Here is a 17,480-nt window from a genome sequence, read left to right on the forward strand (position 1 = left end):
CGTTTAGTCACAACGGCTTGATTCGCTGATGCATATACCGTATTAAACGATTTAGAAACTTGAATAATTAGCTACACATCAGAAATCACTGATCACAGATCAGGCATTAATGAACACTGTTACTCACTGTTTGTTCCTGTGCTGTCGAATCCATATTGTAAAAGTCTCTTTGTAAAGCCTGTGCTGACATTGCGACTAAATTAACTGTAAAAAATAAACTGAATTAATTTTCTCCAAATTCTCTGGGCGGGCAAAGCAGAGAAGGGGAGGTAACCTTTTCCCGTATGATGACATATGGGGAAGATTCCAGATCGGCCCATCTGAGCTCTCATTTTCTCAGAAAATGGCAGAGCAGGACACCCAGGGCTCAGTTTACACCTATCGAAATTTCTAGCCACTGGGGGACCATAGACAGGCTAGGGGAACTTATATTAATGTTAAAAAACCTCATAAAGTTAAATTATCATGTCATGGGACCTTTAAAACACTATTAATAAGCAGGCAATAGCAAAAGTCATAGTTAATGTTTCGGTAATAGTGAGAATAGTGTGACCAAATCCAGTTTTTTTTTTTTTTTTTTTTGATTAATCACAATCTTATTTGAACAATCATTTATTAGTACTTTATGTTGATCCTTAAAATCCCAATATACATTTTTTTACCCTAACTATTTTCGGTGGCTGTGTAATGTCATATCAAGTATCACTGTTTCCTGAAACAGTTTTCAGGAATTAAATCTTCAGCATAAGAAATTATATTTTCTCTGAGATAGAAATGTGAGTTCGCAGTCTGTGCTAAATGTAATGAAAAATTTAAACGAACAAATGACTCTTAGTGAATCAAAAACATACAGTTTATCTAGTGTAGCTTTATTCTCAAAACAATTACTTTAATCAGCTGGTTATTTTAATAAATTGTTCCAAAAGATAAGTTAGCATAAAAGACTGACCTTCATAATTTACAGCATTGGGAGATAGTGTTAGCAGAATCAAAATTAAAACTCTAATATTGTTATTTTTTTAAATTATTATTATTATTACTGAATAGACTGCAATCGAACCAAGATATTCAATTGTCAAGCTGAATTTAATCAGGATATGCGTATCCAGCCCTATAAGATAAAGCAGATCAGGGTGACTTTACAGTTAATGCTTATACTGTATATGATCTGTAACACTCTGGCAGTTTGTATTCCAAGCAGATCTGCTGCAAAGCCAAGACTTGCATCTCCATTTTCATGCTCTAACCTTACACAATATTGCTTGTTTTCCAGAGCTGCGAAGGCCACATCAGCTGTGTACAGCCAATACTTTTGCATTACGTGAAGTAACTTGTAAGCACAGACTGCTCTGAGTTTGAGAACTGAGCGAAATAATGTGTGCGGATTTCTGAAATCTAACCCATTCTGGACATGATGCCATCTGTTTACACCTACCTCCCCCTTCCAACCACACAGTGGAAGAAGTAATACATTATGTGGCAAAGCATGTCACAAGTGATTTTGCTTGGCTTGATAGAGTGGAAATTGAGATGTAAATATGCATGAGATCTATCTGTGTTTCTTCTGCATGAAAAACACTAGTTGGTTTTCAAGTTCGCTCACAGTAGGAATTATGACCTTTGTGCAAAACCACCATGAGGATGTTTCACAGGAATATGTTTTTCTACAGTACCTCCTAGTGTAGCTGAGAGTAGAAAATGGGTCCCATATTTCTTGATCAGGTTGTCAGTAATTAGCTGGGCAGTGGGTCTGCGTCCTAGGAGTCGGATGTTTCTTATAAACTCCGGGGTGAGAGGCAAAGGGGAGTTCAGGAAATCCCGTCGCTCTACAGCCAAGTTATTCACTTTCCACCGGCCAAATTCCCTGCATGAGAAAAACATAGACAGTAAACAGGCCTGTCCCTAATGATCTGTTTTCATTAACATTTCTCGACTGTTTTGGACATGATAGAAGGAGGCCTGCAGGGCAACCAGCACTCCTGCCAAGCTGCATCTATAGCCTCAGGTTCTCAGAGCATGTTGTATTTGGGGGATGTATACCATGCATAAGTCGCCGCCTCCAAATGTGCAGCTGACAGGTGCTATGCTCAATAAGCACTTTGTGACAGAAATATGCCCCGACAGGAAGACTCATAGAAGTCTGCCCTGTAGTGACAACCAATAACTATCATAAAAGTGAAGAGGAGAAAGAAAGGCTAAATGAAAAAAAAAAAAAAAAAAAATCTCTGAAATCCTTCTAGGCTAAAAACAGAGAAACAATGCTCCAGGCTTTGGTGACTCATGCATTTTTGGATTTTTTTTTCCCCCGCTCCTAGGTCCATAGCACCACATGGCACATAGTTGACAATATATCACACACATGAAAAAAAATACTAAATTTTTCTAAATCTGTAGGAATGATATTGATTGAGTGCGAAACATATTAACTGCTGATGTTGTGTATGGAAATCTAAATGCACTTTCAGAAAAAAAAGGTACAAAACTTACTGGGCCGGTTCCCTAATAATATGTACACTTAAAGTAACCTAACAATACAAAACAAAAGACATTAGAATACGTCAAATCTGTATTGGACAGCCTTTATGACACATACTTTTATCCAACTTTCCGAACATCTTAAACTGATGCTTAAATGTGCTTGTTATATGTATATGCATAATGTGGTATTTTTACAAGCTGATAACTCACAAAGAGCTTATAAAATGTGTAAGGTTGTCAAAACAGTGCCAGAAATCCTATCTGCTATGATGAGACAGCAGAGCCTACCCAATTGTTTGTTCAGCACCAAAGATTGGATGGCAGTGTTCGAATGAACTGCACTAACAAATCAGTTGCAAAAGAGCCAAAGCTTTGTACCTTTGTTTTGAGTGTATAAATCCAATTAAGTCACATTTATGCAAAGTCTATGAAATTGTTTATATGATTACAATTTCTTTTAATAGAAAGTATGAAAAACTACAGCAGGCTTGGCTTGTTTTTTTAAGCCTTTTAGCTTGTTCTGTTTACCAAAAACACAATTCCAGATGCTAAATTGGTTCTTAACAGTTTTATTTAAGCTGATTGATGCAATCCAAACTGCTTACAATGAAAAGAAACTTGCCTTTAGCTGGGTATTTTTAATGCAAAAACATGAACATTAGAGCACTGAGTCACTTTTTTAGGTAGACATGAAAAATAGCACGTGGACTAATAAACTGGAAATGGGTAGTTGACATAAACACAGCCTAGTAGACCAATAGATCATGCTTAGAGCAAAATGCTAAAAGCATTTGTACCAACTTATTGTAGGATGAGTAGCTGATGAAGCTATTTAAAAACTTGTTTTTAATTAGCCCTGACAGAAACTATTTTGTTTCTTAAGCGAAGGTCAAGACTAATGCTCCTCTTTGTCTCACCAGCAGCAACTCACAATGCATACAAAAATAACAAATTTAATTTATGCAGTTACAGGCAATTAAGTATTCAAGCCTTTTCTCTCTGTAATCCTTTCAACCACCGGCCCTAATTTTAAGCCCGTGCGTTATGCAATTATGCATACACTGAAATCGGCACATGCCTCTACAAAAAAAGGCATTGGCACAATCTCACACTCGATACATCTCAAAACACCCTCCAATGGCAGTGAACCTCTCTTCTATAAGAGCCTGTCCTCTCAGTTAGCCAAGAAATAGTAAGTAACCTCATGCACAGGTGATGGATGGAGCTGGGGTGGCCTTCTGAAAGGGGATCTATCACATTAAATCAGGAGTAATGACAGAGGCCTCCCGACCCAGATGTTTGATTGATTCATTCCAGCAAATGCCCTTAATTCCATCTGCGGTTTTGCAATTCACAAGGGGCAAAAGTGATAGAATTATGGCAAAATCATGTCACAAAAACACACATTATTAATGTATGGTCGAAGCTGTTGTTGAATTAATGTCAGAATATAATTTTGGGTAATTTCATAAGATACGCCCTCGGCTGCAGTAAATAACGGTGATATTGCATTTGGCATGTGCTATACCAACAATTGGGATGATGACTGCTTGCTTGAATTTAGATGATCTATCTCAAATTCACATGGCACCATAAAAAGCCACTTTTTATACTGGACAGTTCTTTGGGAGCCGTGATGAGCTAGCCTTCGTGAGTTCAAAGGTTCCCACAAAGACGAAAGTAAAGACGGAAAATCCTCCCTGTCATTCTCTTTCCCGTCACAGCTGAGCACGATAAGCTTGGATTGTCTTATCAGGTGTGGCTTTGTGTGAGAGCAGTTTAACCCTCTGGAGTCTAAGGGTATTTTTGGGGCCTTGAGAAGTTTTGTCATGCCCTGACATTTGTGCTTTTTTCAGTTTCTTATAAATATCTAAATGGGTAAAGTCTAATATCACTGTAATCAGCACAAACTGGGCTATAATAATATGTGAAACCCATGCATGTACATGATTGTATTTTTGAGAAAAAAAAAGTTATGCATGGTTAGTGAAAAACTAAAAATGTTAAATCACTTGAATAAGGGAATAAAACACATACATAAAATTGGTTGCCGGAAAAGTTGAGAACTGGAGCTTGTAGCCTAGAATTTTTCTTTCTGAATGATGTGAAAATCATCTTGTTTACTCACTCACAGAAAACAATATATTGATTTAAATTTTCTAAAACACTTTTTGTTGGTAAAAGTCATATGCGAGTAGGCGTCAACTATCATGAATATCATTGTGATTTACACCTGAGAAGACAAAGGCCTGCATAATGAGCTGCATAATGAGCCTCTCAGTCAGCTGTGTCACTGAGAGGGAGGAGTTACAAGAAAGAGAACAAAATAAAAGTATATAATTTTATGTTTGTAGTTTATTAAGAATATATTTAATTATCCCACAACATAATTTAATATCCACTTGGGGGAGCAGTTAAACAGTATATTAGGAACAATCAAAGCTGATTTTCAAATTTTTTGGCATCCTTTCTCTAGTCACACAATCCTTCAGAAATCCTTTTAACAATCTTATTTTCTACCAAATAAACCCCATTTATTATCATCATCATTATTATTATTATTATTAATGTTGAAAAGAGCTGATAATATTTTTCAGGTGTTTTTAGGGGGAATAAATCGAAAGAACTGCATTGTTTTTACATTTGTTAGAGTTATCTCTATTTGTCACATTTATATTATTTACATCAAGCTTTTGAATGGTATAGTATTGTATATTGTTATTGAAACTTCATAATGTTTCACTTGATTATACATTTAGTCAGGAATTATAGTTTGGAAAAAGTATTTGGAAAAAGTCTAACTAGTAAAATGTTTACACGTTATGTGAAAACTAGTACAAATAAATAAAGAGAGACTTACTCTGTTTATGATCTCTGCTGAATAAAGTGCTTCATTCTTTTTTCTGAGGAAATCCATTTCTCAAATCCTCAACCACATCACATCTTTTTGGGGTGAATTATGTCTTAGTCCTCTCATCGCGAAGCAAACAGTAAAATAAAATAAAAACTTGAAGAACAGTCTCGCTGCTTTTTCGTCTGTGTGGGCGTATTCAAGCCGCGCGCTTCAGTTTGAATCTGAATAGCTTGTTCAGCGCGGGGGCGTGGTCACATTAAATATAATGAGCGGAGATATGAAAAATAGACATCGCGTTGTTTTCATATGGATTACTTTATCTCAGAATATTTGTTTTCGGCAGCACTTGTTTAGTTTAACAGTAGACATTCCAGGCTTTCTATAGATATCTCTCTCATGTCTCTTCGTTGAGTATTCACGGAGTTAAAGTTCATTTTAATGAAATGTTTGTACATGACGATCAGCGGAGACAAAGACTGTAGACAGCGCACCTTGTTTGTTATCTTTATTTTATAAGTGCACAAAGGTTTTTTGTTATTATGTCTGTATCCAAAAAAAACTAGACCCTTTACAGATTCGATTGATGTATTGCTCTTATCTGTACGATTAAAACTGAGAGTGTAATTTAAGTTCTTTTCGGGGTTATCAGGTGAAAATGACTCAAAACGCATATATGCGTTAATCGACTCGAAAGGGTTAAAGGCTTCTCTAGGAAGCACTCTATGGGACTTCTGCTGTGCTATATGAAATGCTCATTATGACCAAAGTCATCATCAGTCTTCACAACAGCACTGAAACAGATTCTGCTTTCTGTGCTTTGTTTCTCAGCTTTTTGTTGCAGAACAAAAGGTCCTCAAGGCTTATGTCACAAGCTTTTATATCTGCCTTTAAGATACGTATAAAAAGATGATTTGAATATCATACAGAAGGAAGTGGTCCTAAAGGGAGAAAACTTTAAATAAGGGCAGCTGTCATCATGAAAGGAAATAGCATTTTATGAAATGACCTTTTACAAGCAATTTCAAACTGATTTTCCCACTTACATTATTAAGATTGTGAGAGAGAGAATTGCCTTAGTCTGTGCGCACATCAGCCTCTCTGGAAACTATCTCGTGGCAGTGATTCAGTAAAGCAGGTGGTATATTTGGACCCCGTCTTTGAATGTTATGACATGGCATTTTCCCAATATTCTGCAAAGTGAAATCTCCCAAATAAAAAAATAACTATTTCCAACAAAGAGCTCATTAAAATTCTTTCAAATTCAATCAAGAAGAACGTGGAGAATTGAAGGAGGGATGAGACGGTGCACTTTCATTACCCGGACGACAGTGTTACACACCACTGTATGTAGGAGAACCACTTCTTGTAATTCATCTTCTACCTGTCATTGCGGATTATTTGAATTGAGCAATGTAACAAAGCTGTGCTACAAGGAGAAAAAGCTATCCCCAGTATAATATTGCCACTTTTAATCTTTCTAGGTCTGCTACATGCATGCATTGTTATCGGCAAGGAAATACACTGAAAAAGAGATTACTCAAATAAAAGGCTTCAGGCTGTGCAACATATTACAGAGAATCTGCATTAGCATTAAAAGATGCGATCTGATATACGAATGTCACAAACAAAATATGAGACACCAAGATGAATTTATCATCTTTTCCATGCATTATCTGTACACATATATTGCACTCAAAAGAACAATCAAATTATATCAAAAACAGCTATTATATATAAAACATCTGTTTGTTTACTTTTAAGTATATATATATATATATATATATATATATATATATATATATATATATATATATATATATATATATATATATATATATGGGCATAGATTTTTTTTAAATCTCACTGTAATCTTGGAATGAATCTAGATTAATCTATATTAAAATGGCTCATTTGAATTCTGCCGAAGGCATTCAAGAATATGTGTGCTACCCAAATAAAATAATGACTAAAAGTAACGTTAAGTCTTTGAGAACGGTTTTCTCAAGACATGTGGTGCATTAGACCAGGGGCTCATCTCCTGTTTTCAAAATGCACCACAAACTGCTTGAGAAAGCTGTAAACGAATTCCACATTGCACAAGGTGCAAACAACCTTACAACTGTTTCACACAAAATCCGCCTGCAGTGCGTATGCCTTTCGTATTTTTTTACGCACCCATGTTAATGGATTCCAGCATTCACGTGGTTGTGGTCCGTCAGTGCATTCCAGGAGCATTGCATCTGCAGCAGTGCAGCGATCGTTCAGGTACCAAGTAGCGGACTGCAAACGCTTCTGCACCACATACGTAACGCACATGCATACGTACGGCAGACGAATTATGTGTGAAACGTGCGAGTCTTGTTGAGGTTTCCATTGAGAAGCTTCTTTAAAAAATAAAAAATAAATCCCTGAAGCAAACCCGGCGGCTTCAGCTGCATCCGTGTTAGCACGTCACATTGATGTGGTAATTTCACAGTAGGCATACACACAGGTTTGAAGACTCTTTCTTGCCCCCCAACAGATTCGGCTATGTAAACATCTGCGTTAAAATATCAAGGTGAAGGTCATCATAGCTCGCCTAGTATAGACCCAGCTCTCAACCCAACTTTGAGAATAGATTAACTGCTATAATTTTTTTATCGACCGATAAGAGTCTCATGTTAACGCAGCACGTTAATGCAGCAAGTTAACGTAGATAACGGCCCACCACTAATATATATATTTTATTAAGAAGCCCAAACAGAGAGAGAGAGAGAGAGAGAGAGAGAGAGAAAACATATGCAATTTGGTGCATTATTCTGGGAAAGTTTATAAAATGCATATGTATATCAGTTGTCACTCTATTTCTCCCTATAATGTCTTAGTATTTTCACATTTATTTAGATGATTTTAACCAAATCAGCTTACAATTGAGCAATACAACAAGCAATTCATAAGGAGGCAATAACACGAGCCTGATATTTCATGTTTTACCCAACTGTTATATTATGTATCAAATGTTCATATGTATAAAATATTACTAACAATATGAAGTTTGTATGTGACTGTTGTACTGAAAATGTTATCTTTGGCTTTTTTATATATAAATCATATTGAGATTAAGTATTATTAAGATTTTAAAGCTTCGATTCACACTTTTCCTTTCTTTATAGAGTTTTAAATCACTCAATGATGTTAATCTAATATATTATGTAAGAAATATAGAGAAAATGTGTTTTTCTTCTAAATCACATGACAAGATTAAATGAACATTGAAGCCCTCATAAAAATATTGGTACATAAAACACGACAAGAGTAATTATCAACAAAGCAATCTATTTTAACAAATGAACAAACTAATCTCAACATCACAAGACAACAAATAACTAAACGTGACAGCTGACAACAATATCAACAACATCAACAACAACAGTGTAAATTAAAGTGGCAAACTGTCAAACAATGCAACTTTTCAGTTAATCAAGGCCCAGTGCTTATTGAGACAGAGGTGAATGGGACTGAACTGGAAAATATTTTTTACACTGGGCCTAATTATCGTACTACATATATCATAACAGAAAATCTACATTTAAATGCAAAACCTATGTCCCCATATAAATTGTAACAATAATATAATATAATATAATATAATATAATATAATATAATATAATATAATATAATATAATATAATATAATATAATATAATATAATATAATATGAAATGGTTGAAGCTTAATCAGTCTGTCTATTTAATGAGAAACTGCTTTATTTAAATGTTTTACCTAAACTCTGGCATCCATGTGAAATCTGAACATTTTCAATTAGTATTTTGATATAACACACTTATTTAATCATGGAGTGGTTGTAATCTTCCCCTAACACAGCCTTGCTGCCGACAGTAGCCATCTCGAGGGAACAGGTGATAATGCCGAGTAATAAGAATTAAGAGCCCACTAATCAGTTGGCCACATGATAAGACTATTAATCTCGCAGAGGGAGCGCTGAGCCACTGTTTCACAAGGTTTAGCCAACAGATTGAAAAAAAATGTCCAATGTTTTGATGAAGGGCCAATCAGAGTAGCCATGAGGCAGCTCCTACAAATTAGAAGATGTCAACTGTGGCCTCTGAAAACAGATGAATATTCGATAACTGTCCCTGCAATGATGGAAATGATGTATGAGAAATCACCAGAAATTTAAGAGCTGGAAATTCCGCTTACCTTCTAACAGGCTAAATTCTACTAACTGCAATAAAAAAAATTAAAAGAAGAAAAGAAAATGGCCTTTAGAAAATCCTACTTTTCAAAAGTTTGGAACAGGTAAGAGTTTTAAAACGTTTTTGCATTCTGCATTCAGCTGCATTCAGCCAAAAATACAGTTAAAATGTATCTATTTTTAAATATGATTACAATTAATAACTGTTTCCTATTTTAATACATTTTAAAATGCTTTATTCTAAGATTAATTTTCAGCAGCCATTACTTCACTTCAGTGATCCTTCAGGAATTATTCTAACATGCTGATTTGATGCTCAATTTATTATTATTATTGTTATTATTATTATTTTATTTTTCAATGTTGAAAATATTTGTGCTGCTTAGTTAATATTTAAAAGAGAAGCGTTTATTTTAAATATTAGTTTTAGTAACAATGAAAATATCTTAACTGTCACTTTTGATTAAATCTTTCTTTCTTTCTTTCTTTCTTTCTTTCTTTCTTTCTTTCTAAAACCTTAATGACCCCAAACATTTGAACATTTGAACAGTATGTATTGCCAAATTATTACTGCAAGCCTGTTCATCTATTACTCATAAACTAAGTTGATAAAAAATAAATATTTAATATGTTGACTGATCAGTTAAATAGCAACAAACAGTACACTGAACATCAGTTACACAATATAACTTCAGTTATATTACATAGCAAAATTTGTCACAATCCTGGTTATTATAATATACATATTTTTATGTATTTAGTAGGACCGGGACTCGATTAAAAAAATGTATCTAATCAATTAGAGGCTTTGTAATTAATTAATCGAAATTAATCGCATTTTAATCGCATATAAATATTTGATCTGAGAACAGTGCTAAGTAATTTTTTTTTTTCACATGGATTTATTTTTGTTCAACCAAGTCTAGCAGACCAGTGCAATTTTTGCCATGAAGTGTAGCAATAGCATATTTAGAAACAATTTAGAAATAGTACATTTCGGAAATTCAGGAAGCTTATAGGTGCTGGAACCTTCTGTAAAGTGTTTTTTAAGTAAAACACAATACTGTCAATTACATTCAGAACATTGGAAACCCTGACTATTAGAAAACATCTCTCTGTTGCTTCAGAGGCCATAACATACTAAGTCCAACTCTCAATAACCTTGGCCAAAAAAATAATGAGTTTAACATAAACTGCCAGTTGCACCAACAAAATAATACATAGTTCAACAAAAAGTGTTAAGTCCACGCTAGCTGCTATATGTTTTGCGTTGAGGTGATACTTGAGGTTCGATCATGTGCTGCGATGATATGCGAACGCTAGTTGGTGCTTCAGTATAATCGGTCCGCCGAAACTCATCCAGTGAGAAACGTTCCGCGGTGCAAAAATAAGTTATTAAAAATGCGGCAATTTTTTTCTGTAACTAATTAATCTTAATTAACGCGTTATTTTTTGTGTAATTAATTAATCTCAATTAACGCGTTAAAGTCCCGGCCCTAGTATTTAGACATGGTTATGTCTAATTACTTGATATATATAATTCTGTGTTGATTTCAAGAGATACATTTCTGTCAGTCACTGGTACCATTAAAAACCATGGCAAGCCTGCCTTGCATGAAAAGAATGCAAGTTCAATTACAACTAACCTGTAGATCTTGTATCTCGTGGAAAATCCCTGACGGTTTCTCTCCACGAATTCAGTGTACTCTTGTGAGTGGTGAAATGGGCCCTTGTCAGAAAGAAGCCAGTCCAGGGGGCCTGCAGGGCCTTCTTCAGCTAAACTGGCAGAGCTTGTCAGCCAGCAGCGGAGGCTGAAAGTCAGCAACAGCAGCTCCCATAGAGCCATGGGGGAGCAGCACAAAGCTTCAGCAGCACAGGCTCTGGTGCAAGACCACACTCCACCACCCGGAACTGAAGATCAGCATGGCTTCGGCCCCACAAACATTCACCTAAACACACACAGCGCACAGATTCAGAACAAAGATGCATTAGTAAACACTCAGTCACCTTCAACTCCACTCAAACACACTCACCAAAACAACTGTTCCTTTAAATGAAAAGTGCACACACACGCAGACACAAAGACAGGCAATTAACAGGAAATTCTGTTTCCTTGAGGCCATGAAAACTATTTAGGACTCCGGAGAGATCTTGTCAACATAGAGAGGGGAGAAAAGTACGATGATTCTTTGTGGGAATAATCTACTAATTGTCTGTAAGTGAGAAGTGTAATGTATTCACATAAAAATGTTCTCTGCATGGTAATGAGTGTTTTAGTACTTCAGAGGAACAAAGTATCACCAAATTAACAATAAAAGAATGTAAGTGAAATAATAAGAACCTCCTGTGCACATGCTTCCAATTTTAGCATCCGCTGTGCAACTGCAACTGCTGGTACATGAAATGGAGAAGTTCTCTCTAAAACTGCTTATATTAATCCAAATTATTTCTAACTCTTTTAACAAGGTTTTTTTTTTTTTTTTTTTTGCTTCAAGTGCAAACTGTATAAAAAGGCAATCGTGCCACATACGGTTTAAATTCAAGCACTGTAATTCAGTCCCATGATAAACAGATGTCATGAGCACATTTTCGACATCTCTTTCGGTAGTTAGTTCTCAGCGTCTCCCGCAGTCCCGCCCCTTGTTCTAACCCTGTCATTATTTCCATATTTCTACCAAGTGCTGTCAATCATTCTTCATGGCCGTGACCAAACCAGATGTTGGAATAGAGTCTCATTACTGTATTATGATGACAGTCTGTCATGTCATGTTTGCCATGTGACCATATGTGTGGGCGACTTTCAAAAATCATCATACTTTGTGGAACAGTGTGAAAGGAGATGCAAATACAGATTAAAATACAGACCTTGCAAAATAAATGCACCACACGGACTTGTGCATCATTGCTTAGTACAACCTCTAATTACAAAGACATGCATATCAAAACAGAAGCACAACAATGCCTACACTTCAGTACATTTAATGCAGTAGATACAAATTACATAGCTGTTGGTCACCATATCAGTTCATTAAATAACTTGAAGCTTAATGTTTCAAATCACAATCATAAGTTGTCCAGTTGGCATTTATTCCTATGAGAGGCCTTTCTTGGATGATGTATCTACACCCCCATCTCACACAGATCTATAATGTATGTAGCATGCTGATAAGCACATTCATAATGGTGTGAATACAGTCCTGATCTGGGCTACAATGCTTTCTGCTGTGATTACAGCCGATTTAAAAGCACGGCTTTTGCTGCATGACATCTAATTCTTCAACGCAGACATCCGTGCTTCTCCATGCATATTGATGAAGTCTCGGTGGAACACAGTAACCACTCAGTAGGGATCCTACAATGCGCTGCACTTCAGCGCCACAGTGCACCACAAAAAAAAGGCCTTTTCAAATGCCGCAATCTCAACATTTCCATCAGCAATTCTTTTGACTTGCTATTTTTCTGCCTTGAGTAACAAGCGCTTTGCCTTTGTGTAAAATCACTGTTTACATTTCTCCCGAGAGCAAAGCATTGTTATATGTGTTCCAGTTCTTTTTTCCTCCTCTTTTTTGGGGGGGATGGTAGCTCTGCTTGGCAGGTGGCAACGTGAAAAAAAAAGAGAGACGATTAAAAGACGTGTAATGTAAGTCACAAGGGCGGAGAGGAGCTTTGAGATAGATGGTGCTTCTGGCTTGTGTTCTCTTCTGAACGTACTGTTGAGTTATTTCAGCTTAGCTCTTTATAAAAATCAAAATACTCTCATTTTAGTCAGCAACTTGTAGTTAAGTACTTTATTCAAGAGTAGAATGCCAATGAGAGCAGGGTTGTGATCTCTGTAACTCTCCAGTCCTTTGAGATAAAACCTGCAACCCTGAGTCAACAGCTCAGAACTGTACCTGCATCCTATCTCCATACACCAAATGTGTAAACATGTATTCATTGAGAGCACAGTTCATTTCAAAGCAATCTGCTGCTATAATCACATTATCTCCCCCGACCAGTGCAGTAACAGGATTTTGGTTATTATCTGCAGGAATAATATCAGGTATGTGTCATTCCCTGTTTACAGGGGCATCATCAGACGATATCTGTGGTTACAAAAACAATACACTTCATCAAATGCTGTTGAACTGATCGCCCTGAAAGAGGAGCCGATGTGTACTTTTAGACCACAAATAAAACATCTAGCCTGAGAGAGAAATGTATTTTTTATCATCAACGGCGGACACATGAAAAGCGCCAATGGTGCCACTTAAATATAATTGAACACCAAACGGGCTTGAAATATTCTCAGGCTGGTCTGAAATGACATACAAGTGACAATTCTGTTGGTTCCTACACAACTGGTTCCGACTTTCTATAAAAAGTCTCTAAAACAATACTTACTGGGAAAAGTGCTTTCACCAACATAACTGACTTGACTTATATGTGGAGAACTAATTGATGGGGGAGAAAGTGTAAACACATAAATGAGGATAATTAAGAAATGAAATAAGTATCTGCATAAGCCAAATTAAGCGAAGGTCTGGTGAGAGAGAAGATCCAAACATTAGCTAGTTTTCTGGGAAACAAGGAGAAAATAATTATTTTGAGTTATGTTGGATTAAAATCTGTGTTATACCAGCGTAGAACACATAAAGAGGTGTTTAAAGCTCTTTATGGGGAGAAAATTATGTATACAGTTTTGCACGATCATCTTAGTCTTGCTATATGACATGCAATTTTTCATTTAAACTAGATGTTGCAAGAGTATTTGTATCATAAACTGCAGGGTCTGTAATAGCAATACACACACTCGTATTGTAATTTGTCATGTAAATGGTGACTATGACAAGGTCCTGTGTATTCACCCAGAGGAACGAATCATTTTAAAACTACAGCCATGTCTGATAATAAGAGAGAAGCAGACTAGACAAATAGCTGTCTGAATGACAAAAAGGCCAATCAGTTTTAAATTGTACTGTATACCATTTTGCTCAAGCACACTGAGTTATAGTCATTAAGCAGCATTGCGACTCGATCATTTAAAATTATGCTCATAATGTGACTGTGGACAGATTATAAATAAATAACCGACTAAAACCAAACTGATAATACAAATAATATCCATTTAGCAAGAAATAGAGAAATTCTTCTTTTTAGGTATTGAAAAGGCTATTTTCTTTCCTTTGCTGTCTACGGTAAAGATGAACATCTCTGCAAGGACGCTGACATGGGATTATTTCAAATGAAATGACTACAGTTCAAAAACTAACCAAACAAACTTCTTTCACGATTTGTTGGAAAATCTATATAACGATGAGGTACTTATGAAATTCTGCAGGTGCATTTAACTGAATATAAAATAAATAGAAATCTTTATTTACTTGTGTTAAATGCATTCAAATAAATTGAAATTGACCTTTTAAATTGTATTTATTTTTTATTATTTTATCAATGTTACGCCACACATGCTGTTGACTAACTAAACCTCTGAAGCTATTACTGAACCCTGAATATTCCTTTAATAAGAAATATATTCCATTAATGTTCCACCTACTGTACAACTTTGGGCATGTAACCTTAAATTACAACTGAGAGCAATAACTAAAGTAAAGTAAAGCTCAAAGTGAAGTGTTATCAAAGTACTTTTAAAAGGTTGAGACGATGAGATCTGGGATCTCACAAACTTGAGTTCTCAATGGCATTTGAGTCAACCATGTTCAGAGGATAGACTCAAGTGTGCACTTTGGACTCAGGGCATCTGCTCAGTTCTTTCATTTACAACCTGTGCAATTGCAATGAGTTTTGGCTGTCTCTGCTGGAAGCATGCAAATGAAGAAGATAGGTTCTCAGAGATATTTCCTGCTCTAAATTTGTGTCCGCAGGGTGGATGGAGGGTTGTCTGAAAAAAAAGTGTGTATCTTAGGTGAGAGTTGATTACAGTTAGATTACAGTTTCAACAGTAGGATCCCACTATTTGTAATTCTGGTTCTTCCAGGCTTGACTACAAGTCATCCATGAAACCACCTTCAAAGTCTAAGCAGGAACCGATAAACCTCACATCCTCCTCTCTCCGCTGACTAATGAGATTTTACTCTTAATTAGCAATGTTATTCTCTTACCCATGACAATCAACAGTGTCTTTCATTGTGTGCCTGAGGGTAATAAGGTTTCTTAGCGAAATAATGTGTCTCGAAGTCATAATTATTTATCCGTGTTTCGTTTGAGAACAAAAGGATGTGTACAAAGAGATTTGCAGTGTGTAATGTATCAAAGAGAATATCCCAGCAGATGGGCAATAAAAGAAATATGAAATACTAGCTTATATCAGTGCATGGAACCAAAAGGAGGAAAAGGAATGACAGCCATTGTGTTGAGTGTTAAATGCAAATCAAATATTCCCTCTAATCTTGCTGTCAATTTGAGAAATGGACCTCTAGGAACAGACAAGCCATGAAACTAAAATAATTGTCAGATTCTAGATGAACCACTGAGCATCAGACAAACTAATATCAATTCAGTGTTCAGGTAAATTTTAGCATACTGCAGATACAACTGACGACCTTGTGTGCCCATATGCAAAAAAAAATAAAAATAAAAATAAAAAAAAACATAATATACTACAGCAAGTGTATATTTCATATGTTATCTTTGTTGCATCATCCAGATACATAAATGACAATCTTATCAATACGCATGTCTTTGCACATTAGTCAGAGCATTACTCAAAAGGACAATGGAGGATCCAAAGTCTTGTGGAAAAAAACAAACAAAGAGATAAAGAACACAAAGAATGGAAATAAAAGAATAAATGTAATGTTGTTTGTTCCCCAACACTCTGGAAGTCACATTTAATATCACATGTTCCTGAGAGCATAATGTCTCCATGGACATGGCACCAGAGATGCTCACAAGTCTCTGAGCTAGAGTCCAAGTCAAGTCTCAAGTCTCTGAGCTAGAGTCCAAGTCAAGTCTCAAGTCTCTGAGCTAGAGTCCAAGTCAAGTCTCAAGTCTCTGAGCTAGAGTCCAAGTCAAGTCTCAAGTCTCTGAGCTAGAGTCCAAGTCAAGTCTCAAGTCTCTTTATTATATTAAGTCTCTGGTTATAATAAATGTTGCATCACATACAGCGACCCATCCAAGCTGCTTAGAACACTGCATAGGTATATATAAGGAATTCAAAGCATGTAATATGTTATTATGACAACTCTATCTATTAGCATACAATATCAACTTTGATTTTGGTATATAATCAGTGTAAACAGGCTATTGCAACATGACAAAAACACCAAGAATGCTTTACTTTTAAGTTAATATCTGTATTTTGCATTTATGGATTCAGTAATGGCCTTCTGTCTGTCCTGGCTGTATAGCTGCACACCTCTTGTCTGGCTTAAGAATGAACAAAGCTGCGATGACTTATGTTATTCATACAATACCTACTCACAAATAAACATCAAAAACAAAGCCGGCTGCAATGAATTTCTGTGCAAAACAGCTTTTACTACAAACACTTCCACACAAGAACATTGTTATCACACAAGAACATTTTGATAGAGAACCAAAAATATTTAAAGTAGATAAGATTAGAATAAATAAAATGGAAATGTCTACATACTATTACTACTGTAAACTTTGCAAATAGGACATCAGCCCCTTCAAGTCAATGAACAATAACAAAGTGGGCTGCAATGAATATCTGTGCAAAACGTCATGGCTCCGCTCCTACCCAATGACAGGCACGCAGGTTTTTTCCCACTGGAGTACTCACGTGAAGGATGCGTGCACAACTAATAACTAATATCATCACGATATAAAGGGTTGGCCTGCGCTGGGTGCGCCCCTCCCCCTATAACTGTTCTGTCTCGCGGAGGAGCTCATTTGTGTGCATCTGTGTGAAACACGCGCTCTGAAACACGCATAGGAAAAAAGAGCGACAGAAAGAACGGCTCCCCTCCAGCCATGACTCGGCTCCCA

General features: G+C 36.1%; 1 protein-coding gene across 1 annotated transcript in view; it reads right to left on the reverse strand.

Annotated features, from left to right (window-relative positions):
• brinp3a.2 (bone morphogenetic protein/retinoic acid inducible neural-specific 3a, tandem duplicate 2) overlaps positions 1-17,480 on the reverse strand; it is a 41,907-nt gene that overhangs the window by 19,876 nt on the left and 4,551 nt on the right. The window contains exons 2-3 of the mRNA XM_026265591.1: positions 11,174-11,476; positions 1,674-1,864 (exon numbers count right to left, since the gene is read on the reverse strand). Of these exons, the coding sequence (XP_026121376.1) occupies positions 1,674-1,864; positions 11,174-11,373 (391 nt within the window). The 5' untranslated portion in view covers positions 11,374-11,476. The remainder of the gene's footprint in view (positions 1-1,673; positions 1,865-11,173; positions 11,477-17,480) is intronic.

The sequence above is a fragment of the Carassius auratus genome, chromosome 6 (genome assembly GCF_003368295.1).
Source record: "Carassius auratus strain Wakin chromosome 6, ASM336829v1, whole genome shotgun sequence".
Lineage (NCBI taxonomy): Eukaryota > Metazoa > Chordata > Actinopteri > Cypriniformes > Cyprinidae > Carassius > Carassius auratus.